This window comes from Oncorhynchus kisutch, linkage group LG29, assembly GCF_002021735.2.
Source record: "Oncorhynchus kisutch isolate 150728-3 linkage group LG29, Okis_V2, whole genome shotgun sequence".
NCBI lineage: Eukaryota > Metazoa > Chordata > Actinopteri > Salmoniformes > Salmonidae > Oncorhynchus > Oncorhynchus kisutch.
The window spans coordinates 11,965,035-11,987,039 of NC_034202.2; the positions used below are offsets into that span (position 1 = coordinate 11,965,035).

A 22,005-nucleotide genomic window follows, 5' to 3' on the forward strand; every position below is an offset into this window, starting at 1 on the left:
ACTGCGATAGACTGCATCCAGTTTGCTGAGTAGAGTATTGGAAGCTACTTTGTAGATGACACCCCCGAAGTCGAGGATGGGTAGGATAGTCAGTTTTACTAGGGTATGTTTGGCGGCGTGAGTGAAGGAGGCTTTGTTGCGAAATAGAAAGCCGATTATAGATTTAATTTTGGATTGGAGATGTTTAATATGAGTCTGGAAGGAGAGTTTACAGTCTAGCCAGACACCTAGATATTTGTAGTTGTCCACATATTCTAGGTCAGAACCGTCCAGGGTAGTGATGCTAGTCGGGTGTGCGGGTGCCGGCAGCGAACGGTTGAAGAGCATTCATTTGGTTTTACTGGCGTTTAAGAGCAGTTGGAGGCCACGGAAGGAGTGTTATGGCATTGAAGCTCGTTTGGAGGTTAGTTAACACAGTGTCCAAAGAAGGGCCAGATGTATACAGAATCGTGTCGTCTGCATAGAGGTGGATCAGGGAATCACCCACAGCAAGAGCGACATCATTGATATATACAGAGAAAAGAGTCGGCCTGAGAATTTAACGCTGTGGTACCCCCATAGAAACGGCCAGAGGTCCGGAAAACAGGCCCTCCGATTTGACACACTGAACTCTGACTGCAAAGTAGTTGGTGAACCAGGCATGGCAGTCATTTGAGAAACCAAGGCTATTGAGTCTGCCGATAAGAATACGGTGATTGAGTCAAAAGCCTTTGCCAGGTCGATGAAGACGGCTGCACAGTACTGTCTTTTATCGATGGTGGTTATGATATCGTTTAGTACCTTGAGCGTGGCTGATGTGCACCCTTGACCAGCTCGGAAACCGGAGTGAACAGTGGAGAATGTACGGTGGGATTCAAAATGGTCAGTGATCTGTTTATTATCTTGGCTTTCGAAGACTTTAGAAAGGCAGGGCAGGATGGATATAGGTCTATAACAGTCTATCACCCCCTTTAGAGTGTCACCCCCTTTGAAGAGGGGGATGACCACAGCAGCTTTCCAATCTTTAGGGATCTCGGACGATAGGAAAGAGAGGTTGAACAGACTGGTAATAGGGGTTGCAACAATGGCGGCGGAAAGTTTAAGAAAGAGAGGGTCCAGATTGTCTAGCCCAGTTGATTTGTACTGGTCTAGGTTTTGCAGCTCTTTCAGAACATCTGCTATCTGGACTTGGGTGAAGGAGAAGCTGGGGAGGCTCGGGCAAGTAGCTGCAGGGGGTTAGAGCTGTTGGCTGGGGTTGGGATAGCCAGGAGGAAAGCATGGCCAGCCGTAGAGAAATGCTTATTAAAATGTTCGATTATCATAATTTTATCGGTGGTGACCGTGTTTCCTAGCCTCAGTGCAGTGGGCAGCTGGGAGAATGTGCTCTTGTTCTCCATGGACTTTACAGTGTCCCAAAACTGTTTGGAGTTAGAGCTACAGGATGCAAATTTCTGTGTGTATTGGTTCCTGACTTCCCTGAACAGTTGCATATCGCGGGGACTATTCAATGCTATTGCAGTCCCACACAGGATGTTTTTGTGCTGGTCAAAGGTAGTCAGGTCTGGAGTGAACGAAGGACTATATCTGTTCTTAGTTCTACATTTTTTGTAAGGGGCATGCTTATTTAAGATTGTGAGGAAATTACTTTTAAAGAACGACCAGGCATCCTCGACTGACGGGATGAGGTCAATATCCTTCCAGGATACTCGGGCCATATATTTAATAAAAGAGATTGAAAAATACATTTAAATATATACAAAAAAGACGAAAAATACAAACAGCAAACAAGAGGACGACAAACCACGTCTGCACTGCTACGCCATCTTGGTTTTCCAAGAACCCCGCCCTGTGCAACTGAGTCCTGGACTTCCTGACGGGCCACCCCCAGGTGGTGAAGGTGGGAAACAACACCTCCACTTTGCACAGGGGCCCTACAAGGGTGCGTGCTCAGCCCCCTCCTGTACTCCCAGTTCATCCATACCTGTGTGGCCACGCATGCCTCCTACTCAATCATCAAGTTTCCAGATGACACAACAGTAGACCTGATTATCAACAATGATGAGACGAGAAGGTGAGGGCCCTGGCGAAGTGGTGCTGGGAAAATAACCTCTCCCTCAACATCAACAAAATGAAGGAGCTGATCGTGGACTTCAGGAAACAGCAGAGAGAGTACGCCCCTATCCACATCAATGAGACCGCAGTGGAGAAGGTGAAAAAATTCAATTTCCTTGACGTACACATAACTGTTGATCTGAAATGGTCCACTGTTGAAGGAATTCTAAATTCCTCCGTTTTATTTCCCAATCAAAATGAAACACTCTGTCAATGCATAAAGGGTTTGTAAGACCCTTTATTTTATAAGAATGGACAGAGCCCCGGTCTTAAAAGTCAGGTAACAGCGTTTAATTCAAGAGAGTACTGGCTTCATACACATTTTACCACAGGTTATAAACTGAAAATGACGTCAGCATTTTCTAAATGTTCTATCTCTTCTTGACACTGGTAGAGAGGCCCTATAGTTCTCGAGCCTTCCCTCCTCGCCTAAAGCCAAGGTCAGTCAGTGTAGATAAGCATTCTAGACAGTCTGGAGATAGTCCGTCCCTGCCATCTGGAGATATTTCATTCATTTGTACCAAGGCATTGTTCTAAACTCCTGACTATATTATATACAATTGGAAATGGGAGCAGGAGAGAAAATTCATACATGTCCAGTACATGATAGCATTTGGACTAGTCAGTCCTGATTGAAATGTATACACAATTAGTCATCATTGATAAAAATTCCCTTAACATCCACCCACACAGACAGTGTGGTAAACGAGGCGCAACAGCGTCTCTTCAACCTCAGGAGGCTGAAGAAATTTGGCTTGGCCCCGAAGACCCTCAAAAACTTTTACAGATGCAAAATTGAAAGCATCCTGTCGGGCTGCATCACCACCTGGTACGGCAACTGCACTGCCCGCAATCGCAGGCCTTCCAATAGGGTGGTGCGGTCTGCCCAACGCATCACCGGGGGCACACTGCCTGCCCTCCATAACACCTACAGCACCCGATGTCACAGGAAGGCCAAAAGACCATCAAGAACATCAAACCACGAGCCACGGCCTGTTCATCCCGCTACCATCCAGAAGGTGTGGTCAGTACAGGTACATCAAAGCACGGACCAAGAGACTGAATCAGCTTCTATCTCAAGGCTATCAGACTGTTAAATATCCATCACTAGCCGGCTACCACCTGGTTACTCAACCCTGCACCACTCCGCCAGGGCCCTAGACTGCTGCCCTAAATATACATAGCTTGGAATGGAACACTGGTCACTTTAATGTTTACATACTGCCTTAATCATTTTATATGTATTTACTGCATTCTAGTCAATGCCACTCTGACATTGCTCATCCAAATATTTATATATTTCTTAACTCCATTCTTTTACTTGAGATTTGTGTGTATTGTTGTGAATTGTTAGATATTACTGCACTATTGGAACTAGGAACACAAGCATTTCTCTACACCCGCAATAACATCTGCTAAATATGTGCATGTGACCAATAAAATTAGATTTGATTTTGATCTACTTTCAGGCGTTTATTTTACCCCTGCGACGTGCTGGCAGGCTACGTTAGGTTACTGCAGTACCACCGCTAGAAACACACCCACATGTAAACAAATGGTGACGTACAATATTTTAATCAGTCCAGGGAGGTTCATGGTGGACAGAAGTGAGGGAGAGGCTGAAAGCTGGGGCTAGCGATCAATCGTTGATAATCAAACAATCAATCAATCAAACTTTACTCGGTGTGGGAGCGGTTCGGCACTGCTATGCTGTGACTGGGTCAAAGATGGTAGGAGATAGTGATGGAGAAGAAAGTGAAGCAAGTATGGAGCATAGTGGTACAAATAAAGAAGGGAGTGAGAAAAAGAAAGCGGGAGAGAAAGGGAGTAGGGGTTTGATGGGGAGCGAAAGGTCTATGGAGGCAGAAAAAGGAGTTTGAGGAGAGAAACGTAGCTTCCAACGCTAGCGGCAGCTCAGAGGTAGAGAGTGCCGAGGAAGGGCAAGATAAGTCCCGAGGGGAGCATGGAGGTGAGGAGGAGCATAAAGTGATTATGAAGTTTAGGGAGGAAAGGGAGAGTTGGAACAATGAGTCCGATAAGGTTGACGGCTGTGATAAAATACTTGATTGGGGAAGTTATCCATGCTAAAGTGTTAAGAGATGGCGCGGAGTGAAGCAAATAGGGAAGTAGAAGGTGGTGCCGAGCAGCTGGACTGATCAAGCAGTGGATTAAAGATTAAATTGCAAGCAGGGTAGCCTAGTGGTTAGAGCGTTGGACTAGTAACCGGAAGGTTGCAAGTTCAAACCCCCGAGCTGACAAGGTACAAATCTGTCGTTCTGCCCCTGAACAGGCAGTTAACCCACTGTTCCTAGGCCGTCATTGAAAATAAGAATTTGTTCTTAACTGACTGGCCTAGTTAAATAAAGGTAAAAAACAAAACAAGGGGTGGAGTTAGGGTAGATAGCCTGTCTATTCTGTTCCACTTCAAGGACCAGGTACTGCCAAATAAAGTCATCATAGGATATACAGTACCAGTCAAAAGTTTGGATACTCATTCAAGGGTTTTTCTTTATTTTTACTATTTTCTACATTGTAGAATAATAGTGAAGACATCTAACTATGAAATAACACATATGGAATCATGTAGTAACCAAAAAAAGTGTTAGTGGAGTTTATCATTGAGGGACATGTAGTGGTTCGTAGGGACAGAGATGTAGGGGGATATGCCCCCTTCATAATGCAAGATAATCCTTATAGGATGCCAGGCAAAGTTATTAGACGGGAATATGTGGTGGTGGTGGATGGAGGTGTGGTTGAGAGGAGGGGTGCTACATAGGTGGGTGTTTGGAAGGGCAAAGTGGGATACATTTCAGGAGCTGAGGGAGCAGGTGATGGCTTGGGTGGATATGAGAGGGGATGTGGATAGTATGAATAACTGGGTGAGAACAGCATTTGTGGGGGCAGCTACTGAGGCTATACCAAACAGTTCAGGGAGGAGGAGGAGGAAAGCAGTCCAATGGTGGATGGAGGAGTGAGGGGAAATGGTGAGGAGTAGGAACAGGGCATTTAGAGTACTGAAAAGGATGCATGACTTCCAACATCTGATTCAGTGTAAGCAGGCCCTGGTGAGGAGAACTATCCGTCAGGCAAAGAGGCCATGTTGGCATCGGTTCTGTGACACCAGTGGAAGGGTGACACCTGTGGGAGAAGTGTGGGGGATGATTAAGAGGATGAGTGGGGTTAGAATGGAGTGGGATTATCCAGTGTTGACGAGTGGAAAGGATGTGGCAGTAACAGATGAGGAAAAGGCAGAGATGATGGCCAAAACGTTTGTCGAAGTGCATAGCTCTTCAAATTTGTCAGAGGAGGGGCAGAGGGGGAGAGATAGAATGAGAGAGGGACATCCTGGAGTGCTGGATAGGAGGAAGGATCTCAGTGATGTGTTGAATGCACCATTTACCATGGCAGAGGTGAAAAGGGCAATAGGTAAGGCTGGGTTAACCTCACCTGGGAAAGATGAGGTATGCTATGTTATGTTGGCCCATTTTAGTGATGAGGCACTGGATAAAGTTTTGGTGTTGTACAACACAGTGTGGGAGGAGGGGAAACTACCAGGCAGTTGGAGGGAGGCAGTAGTGGTACCAATCTGGAAGCCAGGGAAGGACCCAACGAGACCAACAAGCTATCGGCCAGTAGCTTTAACATCACATGCATGTAAGATTATGGAACGTATCATTACAGAGAGGCTAACTTACTTTCTGGAGAGCAGGGGGCTAGTATCGCCACATCAGAGTGGGTTCAGGAAGGGAACGGGAACTATGGACCCAGTGCTCTGCTTAGAAGCAGAGGTGAAGAAGGCTCAGGTGAACAAGGAGACTGTTGTAGCTGTCTTTTTTGATGTGGAGAAGGCGTATGATATGATGTGGAAGGAGGGGTTGTTAATCAAGCTTGATATTATGGGGGCAGGAGGAAGAATGTACAACTGGATAAAGGATTTCCTGTTTGAAAGGTCTATTCTGGTGAGGGTGGGAAAGTCACTATCAAGCAGCTACCTGGTGGATAATGGTACACCACAGGGGAGCGTGATTAGTCCTCTGTTGTTCACAATCATGATCAATGATGTTTACTCAGGTACAGCCAGATATTGGGAGGTCGTTATTTGCAGATGATGGGGCCTCATGGAAGAGGGGAAGAAATGTGCCATACATAGTCAGGAAGGTACAGGAAGCAATTGAGGAGGAAGAGCGGTGGGCATTAATGTGGGGATTCAGGTTCTCTGTAGAGAAAATTCAGTGGTGCTAAATGTGATATGCTGTCTGACGAGGAAGGAGTGGGGTTTTCCTCATTGAGGACCATGTATGCTGCATTGATTCGATCTGTAATAGACTATGTCAGTATAGCGTATGGTTCGGCAGCCCAGACCTCATTGGAAAGGCTAAATGTCATACAGGGGCAAGGACTCAGAATATGTAGTGGGGCGTTTCGGATCTCCCCAGTGGCTGCACTACAGGTGGAGATGGGGGATATGCCATTGTGGATTAGGAGACAGTAGCTGGCAATGAATTATTGGGACAACCTACAGGGACATGGGGTGTCTCATCCTGCGAAAGGGATTTTACAGGAATGCTGGGAACATGAGCGAAAACAGAACACAAGCTTTGACTGGGTGGGTAATACCCAGGTCGAAGGAGATGGGACTGTATTGAAGGGATTGAAGGGTAGCTATTCCTGTAAATGCACCGTGGCTACTCCCGCCTCCAGTAGTTAATCTAGAAGTGTTGGAGAGACTACAGAAAGATAGGGAGGGTGATGATCCATCTGATTCATTTAAGAGAAGTCTGGATACTGTGTATCAGGATTTTGTGGCCATTTACACAGATGGTTCAAAAGATCCAATGACAGGACGTACTGGTTCAGCATTTGTAGTGCAAGAATGTGGGGTGGCAGTCAGGAAATGTATTACAGATCATCTGACTGTATATATGGCGGAGCTGATGGCCATACTGTTGGCCTTGCAGTGGGTGGAGGAAGTCAAGCCACACAGAGTAGTTATTTGCTCTGATTCATGTGCAGTGTTGATGAGTCTCCAGTCCTTTAGCTCACGTAGCAGACAAGACCTGCTTTATGAGGTGCTGAAAACCCATGGCAGGGTTAAACCGATAAGATTGACTTGGGTCCCAGCCCATTTGGAGGTGGAGGGGAACGAGGCAGTTGATGTACTGGCTAAACAAGCACTTAGAAGTGGGGATGTTGATGTTGTAGTTTCAATGAGCAAGGAAGAGACAAAAATCCTGATATGGACAGTGATGGTGCAGAGATGGCAGGAACTGTGGAATAGAGATACTAAGGGCAGGCAAGGCTATTTTTAGGGACAGAAGAGACAAGGCTATTTTTACAAGATTAAGGGTGGAACACAGCAAGTTCAATAAATTATTATATGTGAAAGAGACTGGAATCTAGTACGAGGGAGAAGGGGATACAGGAAATTCGTTTAAAGAGTATATTAAGTAGAACGTCATTAGATATAGTCTCAAATATTTTGAAATCTTTTTAAGGACAACCGGGCTGGCAGGTAGGATTTTGTTTCTCCCTCACACTCCAGTACAGTACGTGGCGGTACTGCGCCATAACGTTGGATGCCAACCGCCGATAAACCCCACCGAAGAAGACAGGACTAGAAACAGCGGAGAGAGCAGGTCGTAATAATCGTCATTTTTGAATGGTGTAAATGAATAATGGTAGCTGTCTAATTTGAAAGAAAAACGGATAACTGGCAAGTTTGTTGGATAGGAAAGTTGGTTGACATTGGCAGTGACACAAGCTAACAGGCTTTGGCGACAGAGGCAGTGGCGACAGAACCAGTCTGCTAGCTATGAGCTATCTTGAAGACAAAACCATGCTCAGTTGATAACCGCCATAGATTGTTATCTAGCTAGCCAGAGTAGAGACACGATCAAAGCTATCGTTAACACGAAATATATGTTTTTGTCAACTGTTAGCAAGATCATTGACGTTGGCCAGGTAACGTTAGCTTTCGTTGTCCTAGTGAGCCCCAGCCAATGGCCATTGTTATATTGACAAGGCAAGTCACTGAATAATTTATTGGGGCAAAATGAACTCCGACGAGGCAGCAGCTCCAAAACCTGTCACCGATGATGATGGCATGTCATGGTGGTATCGATGGCTCTGCAAAATCGCTGGGGTCCTGGGCGGTGTATGTAAGTAAACGCTAACCATCCATTTTCTTATCTCCTGTGGTTGCACCTGCTTACTGTATACACGACCGTCCGATTCTAATCGGTCCTGGCGCACCCTGCTTCCACGTCTACAGTCTCAAAATGTTTTAATGGGGTCTATGCCTTTCATGACAGTGACAGATCATGAAGCATGTTACCGGCAAGCATTTTAAACGTTTTTCTCATGACCTATTCCTGGCATACTAGCCTATTGTTTATTTATTTAACATGGCCCTTGACCAAAAATCGAATAAAATAAAGTTGTATTTATCACATGCGCCCAATACAATAGGTGTAGACCTTACCGTGAAATGCTTAAGTCCTTAACTAACAATGCAGTTCAATAAGTAATAATTTACTAAATAAACAAAAGTAAAAAATGAAAGAAAAAAAAAAGTATCACAATAAAATGACAATAAGGATGCTATATACAGGGGGTACTGGTATGAGTCCATGTGTGGGGGTACAGGTTAGTCAAAGTAATTTGTAAGGTAGGGGTAAAGTGACTATGCATAGATAATAAACAGCGAGTAGCAGAAGTGTAAAAACAGGGAGGCATTTGATTAATTGTTCAGCAGTCTTATGGCTTGGGGTAGAAGCCTTTTGTACCTAGACTTGGTGCTCCAGTACCGCTTGCCATGCGGTTGTAGAGACAACAATTTATATATAGGTCCTGGAGGGCAGGAAGCTTGGCCCCATTGATGTACTGGGCTCTATGCACCAACCTCTGTAGCGCCTTAAGGTCGGATGCTAAGCAGTTGCCATACCAGGCAGTGATACGAGTATTGTTGATACACACACACAGAATTGTGAGTATTGTGCTGTTGGATAATGAGGCTATATTCTCTTTAGGAAGCTCTGTTGATGTGCTTTCTTTGAAATATTACAGTGTTTAGTCAAGGCCTTCAGTATCCTCACTGAGCCCCTGTCTGCCCACCCAGACAAAGCACTGGCACACCACTCTACCCCCACATCTCTTTGTACAGCGCTAAACCCATTGGTCACATGTTCTGATTCAGAGTGGTTGGGTTAAATGCATTCAGTTGTGCAACTGACTAGGTATCCCCTTTTCCCCTCACTGCACCAGGAGGCTGGGAATGGGCACAATCATAGGCTGTCTGCTTGCCTGACTGGCATCTTCTAAGTCATCTATTCAGTGATATACTCTAGTAGACATGATAAAATATAAGCTATCTTCCCTCAGGGACTCCGTGTGAGACCAGGGGAGAAGACTGCCCTTCTTATTAAAGCCACGGAAGTTCAAGGCTGACTGAAGGCATTGTTAGCAGAAAAAAGGTTCCCCTATTCATAGTGAATGGAAAAATAGCGTTCTTCGTGGTCAGTTTTTGTGTAAAAAATTAAATCAAGGCACCAAAAATTGCTTCACTTCCTGGACGAGCTCAAACTGCACATGTTACGTCTCCATGAGACGCCATCATAACCGACTTAACTCAATGGCGCATTGAAGCCAAATTTTCACATAGGAATGTATGGTGACACATGATCAATGGCTTTGTCCATTCATATATACAGTCATTTTGTGAGACAGACAGAGTTGATGTTTGTGCTTATGTTGCACTTCCCCAGCATTAGGCCTATTGCAGCCCTCCCTTCCCACCTATCCCTTTCCTGCCTTGCTGTGGCTGTGATACCGGAGTATTGGCCGCTGTATCACATTCCCATGCAGGACCGTTGCATAGTCAATGGGCTCTGTATTATTCAGCATGATGTAGAATCAGAGTGCAGGATAGGTCCTATATGCTTCCTCTGATGTTAGCTGCTGCAGAGTACTGCATGTATGTGTGTCTTCTTGTGTGTGGGTGTCTGTATGTGTGTGGTGTTGTATGGCAGGCATGAGTGTGCTAGTTAGCTGAATGGTCTCGTCTGGTACTGTGGGATAAAAAAAAAATTCAGTGCCATAACTTTTCATTTAATCACACTAGTATAAGATCTCCATCAAGAGCCTCTGGAGTGGCGCAGCGGTCTAAGGCACTGCATCGCAGTGCTTAAGGCGTTCACTACAGACCCGGGTTTGTTCCCGGGCTGTGTCGCAGTTGGCCGCGACTGGGAGACCCATGAGGCGGCGCACAATTGGCCCAGCGTCATGAGGGTTCAGTCGGGATGTCCTTGTCTCATCGCCCTCAAGCGACTCCATGTGGGGGGCCGGTCGCATGCACATTGGTGCGGCGGGCTTCCGGGTTAAGCGAGCAGTGTGTCAAAAAGCAGTGCGGCTTAGCAGGGTCGTGTTTCGGAGGACGCATGGCTCTCGATCTTCGTCTCTCCCGAGTCTGTACGGGAGTTGCAGTGATGGGACAGGACTGTCACTACCAATTGGATTTCACGAAATTGGGGGAGAAAAAGGGAGTAATTTTTTTAATTTTATTCCATCAATCAGTCACTAGTAGTGTAAGGTTTCTCTCCTGATAGAAATCCTGAGCTGTGTTTTCATGATTTTCTATGCTGCAGTTTTTGGGTGACCTAACTAAATTCACATAGAAATAGAAGTTACAGATATGTCATTCTCATTGAAAGCACGTCTAAGAAGTGGTAGATCTGTTTTAAGTGCGCTATTTCTATGCTTCATTACTTTTATTTTCGGTTTTGTACACCAGTTTCAAACAGCTGAAAATACAATATTGTCAGTTATGGAAAATATTTCACAGCTGTTTAGATGGTACAATGATTCTCTACACTTTACCTGCTTGTTTTGTCACAAACTGAAATTAGGCAAACTATTAGAATTTTAGCAACCAGGAAATGGCTTGAGCAATTTCTGCATACTGCATCTTTCAACGGTTTCAAACCCCACAAGTTAATAATTTTGCCAAAATCAAAGTTGGGTACATAAGACAAGATGAGCTACTGTAGTGGGCTGTGTGAATTAATTTACTTAAGTCTGTACCAACTTGTGTGTGTACAATGGATATAAAACGAGTAAGTATCCCATCTGTTCATTATCTGGGTCCCTAATCATGCTCACAGTGGACTGGTATCACCCAGCAGAGCCAACCAGGCAGTGCATAGTAGGGGCCTTGTAGGAACTTAGCAGGGGGCCTGTAAACTCTGATTAATACCCATCATCTGCCTCCTATTTGTCTCAAATATAGCTCTTTGCCAGAGAAGAGCTGAGCCTCTTGTGTTGGTTTCCCTGGTATCAAAACCATGTTTAAATGACAAATTCAGGCCCTTGTGGTTTCTAGTTAAGCTTTATTTGATTTGAGTTTGTATGAATAAGTTTGTATGAATCATCTTTCTAACTTGGAACAAAGACTCCTTTTATTATAGTCTGTTGGTATTCATGGTGTCCCTATTTGTGCCTGTATGTACTTGATCTGGTTGCATAATGAGAAATGTAACATTGCATGTAATATAATTTTCTCTCCCACTGAAGCATGTGCCATCTCAGGAGTGTGGATGTGTGTCACTGTCAACCCCTTAAACATCGCAGCTGGAGTATGGATGGTGTAAGTTTCAGTTTTCCACAATATTATCCTTACGTGTGTGCCTTTGTGTGTTTGCTCGTGTGTGTAAAGAATATTCACCAGCGCTGTGTTAACGTCCTCCTCCTGTTTCAAGGTTGAATGCCTTTGTGTTGTTCCTGTGTGAAGTCCCATTCTGCTGCCAGTTCATTGAGTTTGCGAATGCAGTGGCGGCTAGAGCGGATAAATTCAAGCCATGGCAGAAAGCCTTCTTCTACTGTGGGTAAGAACTGGACTGAGACCTGCTGGCTTCACAGGTCTCACCTGTCCATTTGTCTTGGCCTAGAATTTAAACGAACCTTTAACCAGTTGATTAACCCACTACCACTAATGTGATCCAGTGTTTCCCATACTCCTTCCTTGGGACCCTTAAGGGGTGCACATTTTGTTTTTTGTCCTAGCACTACATAATTGATTAAAATTAACCTGGATGATTATTTCAATCAGATGTGTAGTTCTAGGGCAAGGCCCCCCTTGGGGTCCAAGGGACCGAGTTTGGGAAACACTTATTTTTTAGGGTGGCACTTTTTCCTATATCACAGTTGAGAAACACACTTCATATTCTCTGTAATCAATCCCTGTTTCTCTTATTTCCAGGATGGCACTGTTTCCCATATTCCTGAGCTTCTCCATCACCACGTTGTTTGGGAATGCCATTGCCTTTGCTACAGGTGTCCTCTATGGTCTCGCCTCCCTGGGCAAAAAGTATGACTTTTCTATTTATACTTTTAGTGACAAGATGTTGGTTTGAATGTACTGTGTGTGTACATAGTGTACGTATTTTAGATGTCATTTTTATTAATCAGTAACAAGATTCATTAAATGTAAAATAATGTAACAGGAGACTGCTTTGTTCATACCCCTTATACACTTGAGTGACAAAAAGTAACCCTGTGAATCTCACATTCAACATCTCCCTGTTTTCTTTGGAAAATCTGACCATAATTCTATCCCGATTCCTGCTTACAAGCAAAAACTAAAGCAGGAAGTACCAGTGACGTGGATGCTGCGCTGTTTTGCTAGCACAGACTGGAATATGTTTTGGGATTCATCCAATGGCACTGAGGAGTATACCACTTCACCGGCTCCGTCCCCATAGTGACCGTACATACATATCCAAACCAGAAGCCATAAATTACAGGCAACATCCACACGGAGCTATAGGCTGCCACTTTCAAGGAGCGGGACACTAATCGCTACGCTTATAAGAAATTCCGCTATGCCCTCAGATGAACCATCAGTCAAAGCTTCAATACAGGATTAACATTAAGTCCTACTACACCGGCTCTGACGCTTGTTGGATGTGGCTGGGCTTGCAAAATATTACGGACTACAAAGGGAAATTCAGCTGCAAGCTGCCCAGTGACGCGAGCCTACCAGATGGGCTAAATGCCTTTTATTCTCACTTTGAGGAAAGCAACATTGAAGCATGCATGAGAGCACCAGCTGTTCCGGACAACTGTGTGATCACGCTCTCCGTAGCCAATGTGAGCAAGACCTTTAATAAACAGGTCAACATTCACAAGGCCACAGAGCCAGATGGATTACCAGGACGTGTACTCCGAGCAGACGCGGACCAACTGGCAAGTGTTTTCACTGACATTTTCAACCTCTCCCAGACCGAGTCTGTAATACCTACATGTTCAAATGTATTTATATAACCCTTCTTACATCAGCTGCTATATCAAAGTGCTGTACAGAAACCCAGCCTAAAACTCCAAATAGCAAGCAATGCAGGTGTAGAAGCACAGTGTCTAGGAAAAACTCCCAAGCAGACCATCATAGTCCCTGTGCCCAAGAAAGCAAAGGTAACCTGCCTAAATGACTACCGCCACGTAGCACTCAAGTCGGTAGCCATGAAGTGCTTTGAAAGGCTGGTCATGGCTGACATCAACACCATTATCCCAGAAACCCTAGACCCACTCCAATTCGCATACCGACCCAACAGATCCACAGATGACTCAATCGCACTCTACACTGTCCTTTCCCACCTGGAAAAAAGGAACACCTATGTGAGAATGCTGTTCATTGACTACAGCTCAGCGTTCAACACCATATTGCCCTCAAAGCTCAATCACTAATCTAAGGACCTTGGGACTAAACACCTCCCTAATCAACTGGATCCTGGACTTCCTGACGGGCCGCAGCCAGGTGGTAAGGATAGGCAACAACACATCTGCCAAGCTGATCATCAACACAGGGCCCCCTCAGGGGTGGGTGCTCAGTCCCCTCCTGTACTCCCTGTTCACCCACAACTGCGTGGCCAAGCACGACTCCAACACCATCATTAGGTTTGCTGATGACACAACGGAGGTAGGCCTGATTACCGACAACGATAAAGACAGCCTATAGGGAGGAGGTCAGAGACCTGGCAGTGGTGCCAGGAAATCAACCTCTCCCTCAAAGTGAGCAAGACACAGAAGATGATCATGGACTACAGGAAAAGGAGGGCCGAACACACCGCAATTCACATCGACAGAGAAGGTCGAGAGTTAAATTCCACACCACCAACAAACTATCATGGTCCAAACACACCAAGAAAGACGTGAAGAGGACACGACAATGCCGTTTCCCCCTCAAGAAGCAGAAAACATTTGGCATGGGTCCCCAGATCCTCAAAAGGTTTTACAGCTGCACTGACCGGTTGCATCGCCTGGTATGGAAACTGCCTGGCATCTGGCCGTAAGGCTCTACAGAGGGTAGTGTGTACAGCCCAGTACATCACTGAGGCCAAGTTTCCTACCATCCAGGACCTATATACTTGGCAAAAAATCGTCAAAAACTCCAAACACCGAAGTCATAGACTGTTCTCTCTGCTACCGCACGGCCAGCGGTACAGGAGCCCCAAGTCTAGATCCAAAAGGCTCCTTAACATCTTCTATCCCCAAGCCATAAGACTGCTGAACAATTAATCAAATGGCCACCCGGACTATTTAAATTGACACCCCCCTCTTTGATTTTACACTGCTGTTACATCTATGCAGTCACTTTTTCTCTACCTACATGTACCGATTACCTTGACTAACCTGTACCCCAGCACATTAATCCAGTACCCCCTGTATATAGCCTCATTATTATTTTTATTAATTTTTTTACTTTAGTTTATTTAGTAAATATTTTCTTAACTGCATATTCGGCGCATGTGACTAAGATTTAACTTGTCATGCTTTCTTCCCTGCTTCTCTCTCCTCCCTCTTTCAGGGGCGATGCGGTGAGTTACGCCAGGCTGAATCACGAGAAACAGGGGGATGAGGAGAAGATGACCGGGACAACTGACGGGTCAATATAGTGAGATGGCTATCCCATCATCCCTTATCTGTTCCCACAGAGGAACAACACTATCCTTAACCAAGGGACAATGATGTCATCCCTGCTCCTCTCCTCCCTCTCAGTTACTGAGTTTATTTATTTACCTAAATGGCTGCATCTTTGATGTCTGTCTTGGTGTAATTTTTCCATATATATTTAATGTTGTTTGGTCCTTAGTGTGAATTTTGTTTTCATGACATTTTAACAAAGGTTTAGCTGCTGTGCTGTTTTTGTTGTCCTGGTTACTGGGGTTACCCTTTTTGGCAAGTAGGAAAAGTTATGTACCCTCTTAGCCAATCCGCCTTTCAAGAAACCTGGGCGATAGTGAATGTGAAAGCTTTGTTTTTGTGAAGTTATTTCCCCAAATCATGTTACTCTCATTGTGCCGCTGGAAATTCATCCGTTGAGAGTTATCCCAAACGTATATCCATTCCATCCAGTAAACCCAAAGATAACAAGTCCTCTTTTTGTTTAATATCCATTACTTGCGATATACAATGGATGTTTAGGTTTAATGTACCTACAGAGGACCTCGGACACGGAACTATGATGTAACCGTGAATCACAACAGCTTTCAGTGCATGTATAAAAAGAGCTACTTTATCAGCATTCTAAAAATGTGCATCTAATCAAACAGCTGCATGTTGCGTGTGTCTTGAGAAAACCCGATTAAGAATGTGAGTTGAATAGCTATGCTGCTTTAGCACCTCTTAACCTTTCAAATGCTATTGGTGTTCTCTTCTAGAACCTGATTGATCTATGCCACCTCAGAATGTTTGTGACCCTACATACAGTAGTGGGATCTGCCGCATGGAAGCATGCTTTAAAGGACTGATGAGGGAATGTGTCTTGATTCAGGGACTATTTCGTGTGTAACACACAGAGCCATGATTTGCCTTTGTCCCTCAGTCAGGTGAAATATACACTTATGTCCAACCTCTGATCACAGGTACTAATGTGTTGTTCAGCAACATGCTACCGTTGGGATTATGTCCCACTTTAGCTCTGGATTGGAAATAATTTAGGTACTCATTGAAATGGTCACCCACAACCAGTTCTCAGGTAGGCCTATTTTGTTTCCTTGATACTAGCTAACATGCTATTGCAGGTCACTTTAACCAATGCAAAAGGTACTATCCACATGAACCAGCTTTTGTAAAAAATAAATAAAAAAATGAACACCAGCGATAATCTCACTAAGGCATACAATATAAAATACTATTTGGGCTTAAGTTCATTAATATGCAACATAAGCATGTTAGCAGCTGTCTAATGTAGCTTCACTGTTACCTTCCCTGACACAGAAAGCAACTGGGGAAGAGCTAGAAATTGGGTTGACTACATGTTTCATGCATTAAACCAGAGGTCTCTATTGCCCATATACAGGAGTGACACTAATCCTTAGTTTATCATGATCTCTAGGCACAGAAGTTCTTCATGCCTACAGCAGAGCTACACAATATTATGGAACAATGGGCTCAAAAAAGGGAAGCGTTAACAGGTTGCAGTAGAAATGATAACTGACCTGTTGTTTGCTGTAAAGAGTGTGTGCATATGCTTCTGTGTATTGATGTTGAATTTGGTTTGTCGCTTATTTATGTCACGATGAACTGGAACTTCAAAAGGAGGCCGCAAACTCAGTTGCTTATTATATGGTATTGTTCTCTCCCCATCTGACAAAAAAATAAAAACATTCTGCCTTTTAAAACAATGCCCATCTTTCCCCAGTTATTACATGATTCATGCACATAAGTGTAAAAACATTACATACTGCATGTGATTAAAGATATCAAACGTTTAATTTTAAAGCCCACAAATGCAACAGCTTCTCTAAACCTAACCTGTGGACGTTAGAAGATTACATTTTAAAACCCCGATCTGAACAAAAAGAACACTGAAGAGGATGTACCAGACAATGAATGAAAGATCGATGCATAGTTGAAGGAGCACTAGGATATTTGAGTGATTTGGGCTGAGTGGGATTTGAATAAAGTCAATATCCATTTGAACAAACTTCTTTGTGCAATCCTTATGGGTCACCAAACTATCCACTTCCCAAAGACACATGTTATTAATTCAGTCAAGCCACCTGTTCAATGGTTAGTCCACAGTCCCATAACAGAATGATGCAGTTAAGACTTCAGAACCAGTCAGGTTCATTTGAGTTTCGCTGATTTGGGCTTCCTTGGTTCTTTGGTCTTCTTGGTTAAGTCTGGGTTGTTATGACTAGCCTTGATCTCTGCTTCCCAATTCTTCTTCGCCATCGTGTACAATCTCATAGTCGCCTGGGCGTCTTGGACCTGCAAAACATTCTCAGACATTGGCTATGGCTCACAGAGGACTACTGTATAATTGTGATCTATTTTTTTATATATATTTTTTAATGTTGATAAAAAGCTGATTTACGGATGAATGTTCTCCCTGCTGTACTTTGACGTTAAGTATTTCTCTACACAGGAGTTTCAGAGAGGGCCGACCACTCTGAAAAGAAAATTACACTGTTCATACCTTCCTCTTATAGTGTTATTATAACCCCTTCTGTCACACATAATAACTGCCCCCCCAAAAAAACTGTCTTTACCTTCACAATTTTCTTGAAAGGTTTATACTTCTGTGTGTCTCTGATTCTCTTTTTTGGGTGATCCAAGAGCAAAATCTGAAAGATTTCAGTATGGAAAGTTTATGTAAACGTGGACAATGATCGCAAGTCAAGTCAGGTTTTAGTTAGATCATAGAAGTGTACCTTAAGGTCATTGTGAATGGCGTGTCCCACTAGCGTTCTGCCCTGGAGGATCTCAGCCACCTCTGTCTGTACAGTCTTTACATTCTCACCTGCAGCATATAACAGCATTGATGACACAAAAGTCACATTTGAAAACAATGCGCAGAAAATCTAGTCCAAAAGGACGACAACTGTTTCCAAAGCCATCATAAGAACATTAATATAGTGTAAAAAGAGGTCTGAGGTTGGCTCATGCTGGGCACCGTTTTTGATGTTCTCCGGCCGGATGCCGCTAACAGCTGTCCTGTAGTCTGTCACCTTCTCTGTGGGCTTGACGTGTTTGTCGTAGATGCACTTCCCAAACTGGTTGACAAGGGAGACCCGGGCTACAATGCTGTCCTCTCCATCTGGCCCCACACCCACCATCTCACAGTCCATAGCTACCGCCTTGGTAAGGCTGACAGGTGCCATGATGAACAGGGAGAGAAAAAGGCTTGGTCACACCAGAAAAATCATTTCATTCAAGTGACTGAAGACAGCCAACAACATTCTGCTCTGTACTTCATGGTGAAGTAAGCTCAGGGCCCATATCCACAAAATGTCTCAGAGTAGGACTGCTAATCCAGGATCTGGTCATATAGTCTGTTATAGAAAGCGCTACTTTTCCAACTCAGCTGCTACCGTCATAGAGCACATGCAGATATACACCTTTAGGAGATATACACGATTAGGAGCTGCTGGTGTCCTCTAACTTACCCCTCGAACCCCCTGTCCTTGACCAGCGCCTTCTCTGTGCTCTGGGCATCTGTCTTCCGAATGCCTTGCATCTTCCTCATGATATCCGCTGCCTCTGTCCCCACTGTGGCCTCAACGTCGTCAGGGTCCACGTCATCAAACCACATGTCCGATCTAGTAGAGGACAGATTACATGTATTAACCCCCACACACATTAACCAACACTGAGGTGCCAGTGGAAATAATGTGACAATTTGACCTTAGGTTTGGATGCAAGTTTGACAACTGACTATTGAAGTGACTGAACACTCGGACACAAACCGTGCACATGCCTTTCACTACAGTGAGAGGTTGTTGAACTTAACATCTCAATAGTTATATACACTCACACCTGTCAGATGTTTTGCTTATGAGTGATATTGATAACACTGGATGGACTTACTCAGTGGGTTTCTTTTCCTCCACTTCCTCTATTATTTTCTTCTTCATCTGTGTTTTACCCTCCACCTGGGCGTTGTTCGGTTTCTTCTTCTTGGCATTAGGCTGTTCTGTCCCCGATGTTCCTGGACCTTTCCCATTCACCTGGGATTTATTGGGAACGGCACTGTCCTTCCCTACTTTCCTACTGTACACCTGCATGGGCTTGGCATCATTCACTGTCTTTGATAAGTCTTTAGCAGGCTTCTTATCCTCCACCACCTCGTCCTTCTTTGAAATGTCTTTAGTGGGTTTCTTAGGGACTTCCTTCTTTGAGTTCTGCTGAACTGGTTTATTTTTTACTGGCAGGGGATTGGATTTGAACACCTGCAAGTAGAGAGTGAGCGAGCTTTAATAGCATCACAGCATCCCATTTTAGACAGTAATGACATTGCACCAATGCCTTCAGGTCTGTATCATCTATCCAAGATATTTATCACAACATTTCTGACTTAGCCAAGTCATAACCAAGTCCTTACCTCTAGTAACGTTTTCCAGTTGGCTGAAAACTGTTCGGCATCTTTTGGGGGAAGCAATGCATTGGTTTTACCTTGATCTTTAGCCACTAGTTGTTTCTTGGTGTGTTCAAAAAACTTTTTCTTTACAAGTTTCTTTTTCTTTTGGTCCTGGCTGGATTCTGGCGTTTTAGAAGAAGCAGCAGAGTCCGTTTTCTCTGGCTTGACTTTAGACATATCTCGAGGACTATGAGCTTTGATTTAGAAAATATGTCTGTCAATTCTCCTCTTCGAATTTTTGTTGAGTTAGGCAAGCTAACGTTAGCTGCTAAAGACACGTTGCAGTGGAATGGCAGCCTGAACTTTCATTATAACTTTAAGTCTTCACGTCTCATTCTAAAAAGTAAACATTGCTAAGCGACTAGCCTTTGACTTAATATGTGACAGCCGACTATACTTCAAACGTCCTGTTGCTCAGTAAATTGGCTTCTTGGATGACGTTAGCTTGCTAGCTAGTTTTGCTAACATGTGACCAGGAGATCAAGCATTAGTTAGTAAATTAGCTGGCTAATTACATTTGCTAAAGCAATGATTTGACGGTTTGAACCGCAATAGTTCACCTCTACAAATACCTTAATGAATACTTACAACCTCGCCATACTCGTTATGCTTTACAAACAGATATCTACACATGTTTTTCCGTACGTCGTGCTGAAATGTGTACTTCTGCAATGTGTCACAAATGTGAATGTCCGACAGGAAACGAGGGTTGGTCTTGGTTCCTAGAAACATTTTCTTTCTTCGTTTCTTCTATGCTATCATGGCGGTCCGCAAACAATCGCATGCCGCCACCTACTGTGCTGGAATGTACGATCAATCACGATCTGCTTAATTCAGCACTTCCATGAACAAAAATTCTAAACCAAATAAATCCATGACTTCTACCACACCCTCCCCAAACACATTAAACTTGATGTATATCATGCTGAAACACTCCACCCTTAGGATTGTTCTGCATGTCAACAACCATTTCAATCTGTTACCCCCAATATCTCTTTTGCTGTTTCCGCAATAACCTTCAACCTGGCATTTCTGCTTTCCACATCCCGAGTCGTATTGATAACCGTACCAATAAAATCTATGAAGACAATTTCATTCATTATCAAAGTGTCCTTTGACACAGCACATTCATGAGCACAAGATTTCTGAACAGGCCTCAAAACCATGCCAGGACCATCAGAAGCACCAGCCCTGACATTAGGTCCACTTACTACAGGTACATCCATGTAAGCTCCATCAGTCCGCACTGGAGTTCTACCAAACTGTTTGACGGCCTCTGCATACGATACATCATGACTGATCCTATATCTCTGAGCCTCTCTAGCCTCTCTGTACCTGGCATCCACCAAATGCTGCACTGTGTTCTCCCCCACAATTACAGCACTTAACCTTCACATTGTTTCGCCGTAATCATGTGCCCCTCCACACTTGGCACATATTTTATTTCCTTTACACTGATCAGCAACATGTCACATTCTTTGTCATTTAAAACACTGCAGTGCATATGGGACAAGTTCTCTAACATTGAAACTAAGGAATCCTACCTGTACGTTTCCCGGCAAGACTTTCTCAAACCTCAGCATCACTGACATCACAGAAGCTTTCACTTCTTTGACCCTCTTTCCTACTGATCAACCTTTTGGGCTCAATCTCTCTGCCTCCCTTCACATTTTCTTTAATATCATCTGTGGACATAGATATTGGGACCCCAGTGATGACTCCCCTCAATCTAGCATAAGCACCAGGGACATGGCTTCTCTTGCGGGGCCAGGCTACCACACAATATTAACAATCTACCATTTCCATTAACCGAGCTAATTTCACTTCACCTACCTATTTCTCTACGGCATTAGTTAGTTGGATAGGGTGTAAGTGAGGCCCTGTGGTCTCATCAAACACTATCACCACTTTCCACTCCAACACGTAAGTAATTTTGCTTCCTACCTTGGCCCTCTTCATCTTCTTTACTAGATGCTCCACTGCTTTCTGTATCATGATCTCTCATTTTCCTATCTTTCCACTACCGACCATTCCGGTCCTTGTCCCTCATCCTCCTGGTCCAAATCAATACACCTGTTTGCGTTCCAGCACAGCTGTTGCTTCACCAACTTTTTCTCAATTTCGTCCATTTCATCCGCACTACTCACCACCATTTCCCATTCCCCGAACTATGGATCAAATCTACATCATGCTTAGACAATGCATACAGCAAGTCCGCTTTTTCAGTGGGGTTTATCGGCGATTGGCATCCAACATTATGGTGCATTACCGCCACCTACTGAACTGGAGTGTGGGCCAGAGACAGGGAGAAACTAAATCATACCTGCCAGCACTGTTTCTCTTAAAAGATATAACAAACTATTTGAGACTATATCTAATGACGTTCTACTCAATTTATTCTTTAAACTAATTTCCTGTATCCCCTTCTCCCACATATTAGATCTCAGCCTCTCTCTTTGCCTCTGATACTGCCCACACTGTAGCAATACATGCTCCACGGT

At 44.1% G+C, this 22,005-nt stretch overlaps 2 protein-coding genes across 2 annotated transcripts; one reads left to right on the forward strand and one right to left on the reverse strand.

Annotated features, from left to right (window-relative positions):
- The first annotated feature begins 7,614 nt into the window (after positions 1-7,614).
- LOC109873690 (calcium channel flower homolog) lies at positions 7,615-16,766 on the forward strand. The gene is made up of 5 exons (XM_020465355.2): positions 7,615-8,249; positions 11,659-11,731; positions 11,844-11,969; positions 12,344-12,451; positions 14,948-16,766. The coding sequence occupies exons 1-5, from the start codon at positions 8,144-8,146 to the stop codon at positions 15,033-15,035; spliced, it is 501 nt and encodes a 166-aa protein (XP_020320944.1). The 5' UTR covers positions 7,615-8,143; the 3' UTR covers positions 15,036-16,766.
- On the reverse strand, positions 16,709-21,715 carry rexo4 (REX4 homolog, 3'-5' exonuclease). The gene is made up of 8 exons (XM_020465354.2): positions 19,469-21,715; positions 18,955-19,316; positions 18,534-18,686; positions 18,041-18,234; positions 17,799-17,887; positions 17,637-17,711; positions 17,462-17,536; positions 16,709-17,355 (listed from the first exon to the last, which is right to left on the reverse strand). The coding sequence occupies exons 1-8, from the start codon at positions 19,679-19,681 to the stop codon at positions 17,212-17,214; spliced, it is 1,305 nt and encodes a 434-aa protein (XP_020320943.1). The 5' UTR covers positions 19,682-21,715; the 3' UTR covers positions 16,709-17,211.
- Between the last annotated feature and the right edge of the window lie 290 nt (positions 21,716-22,005).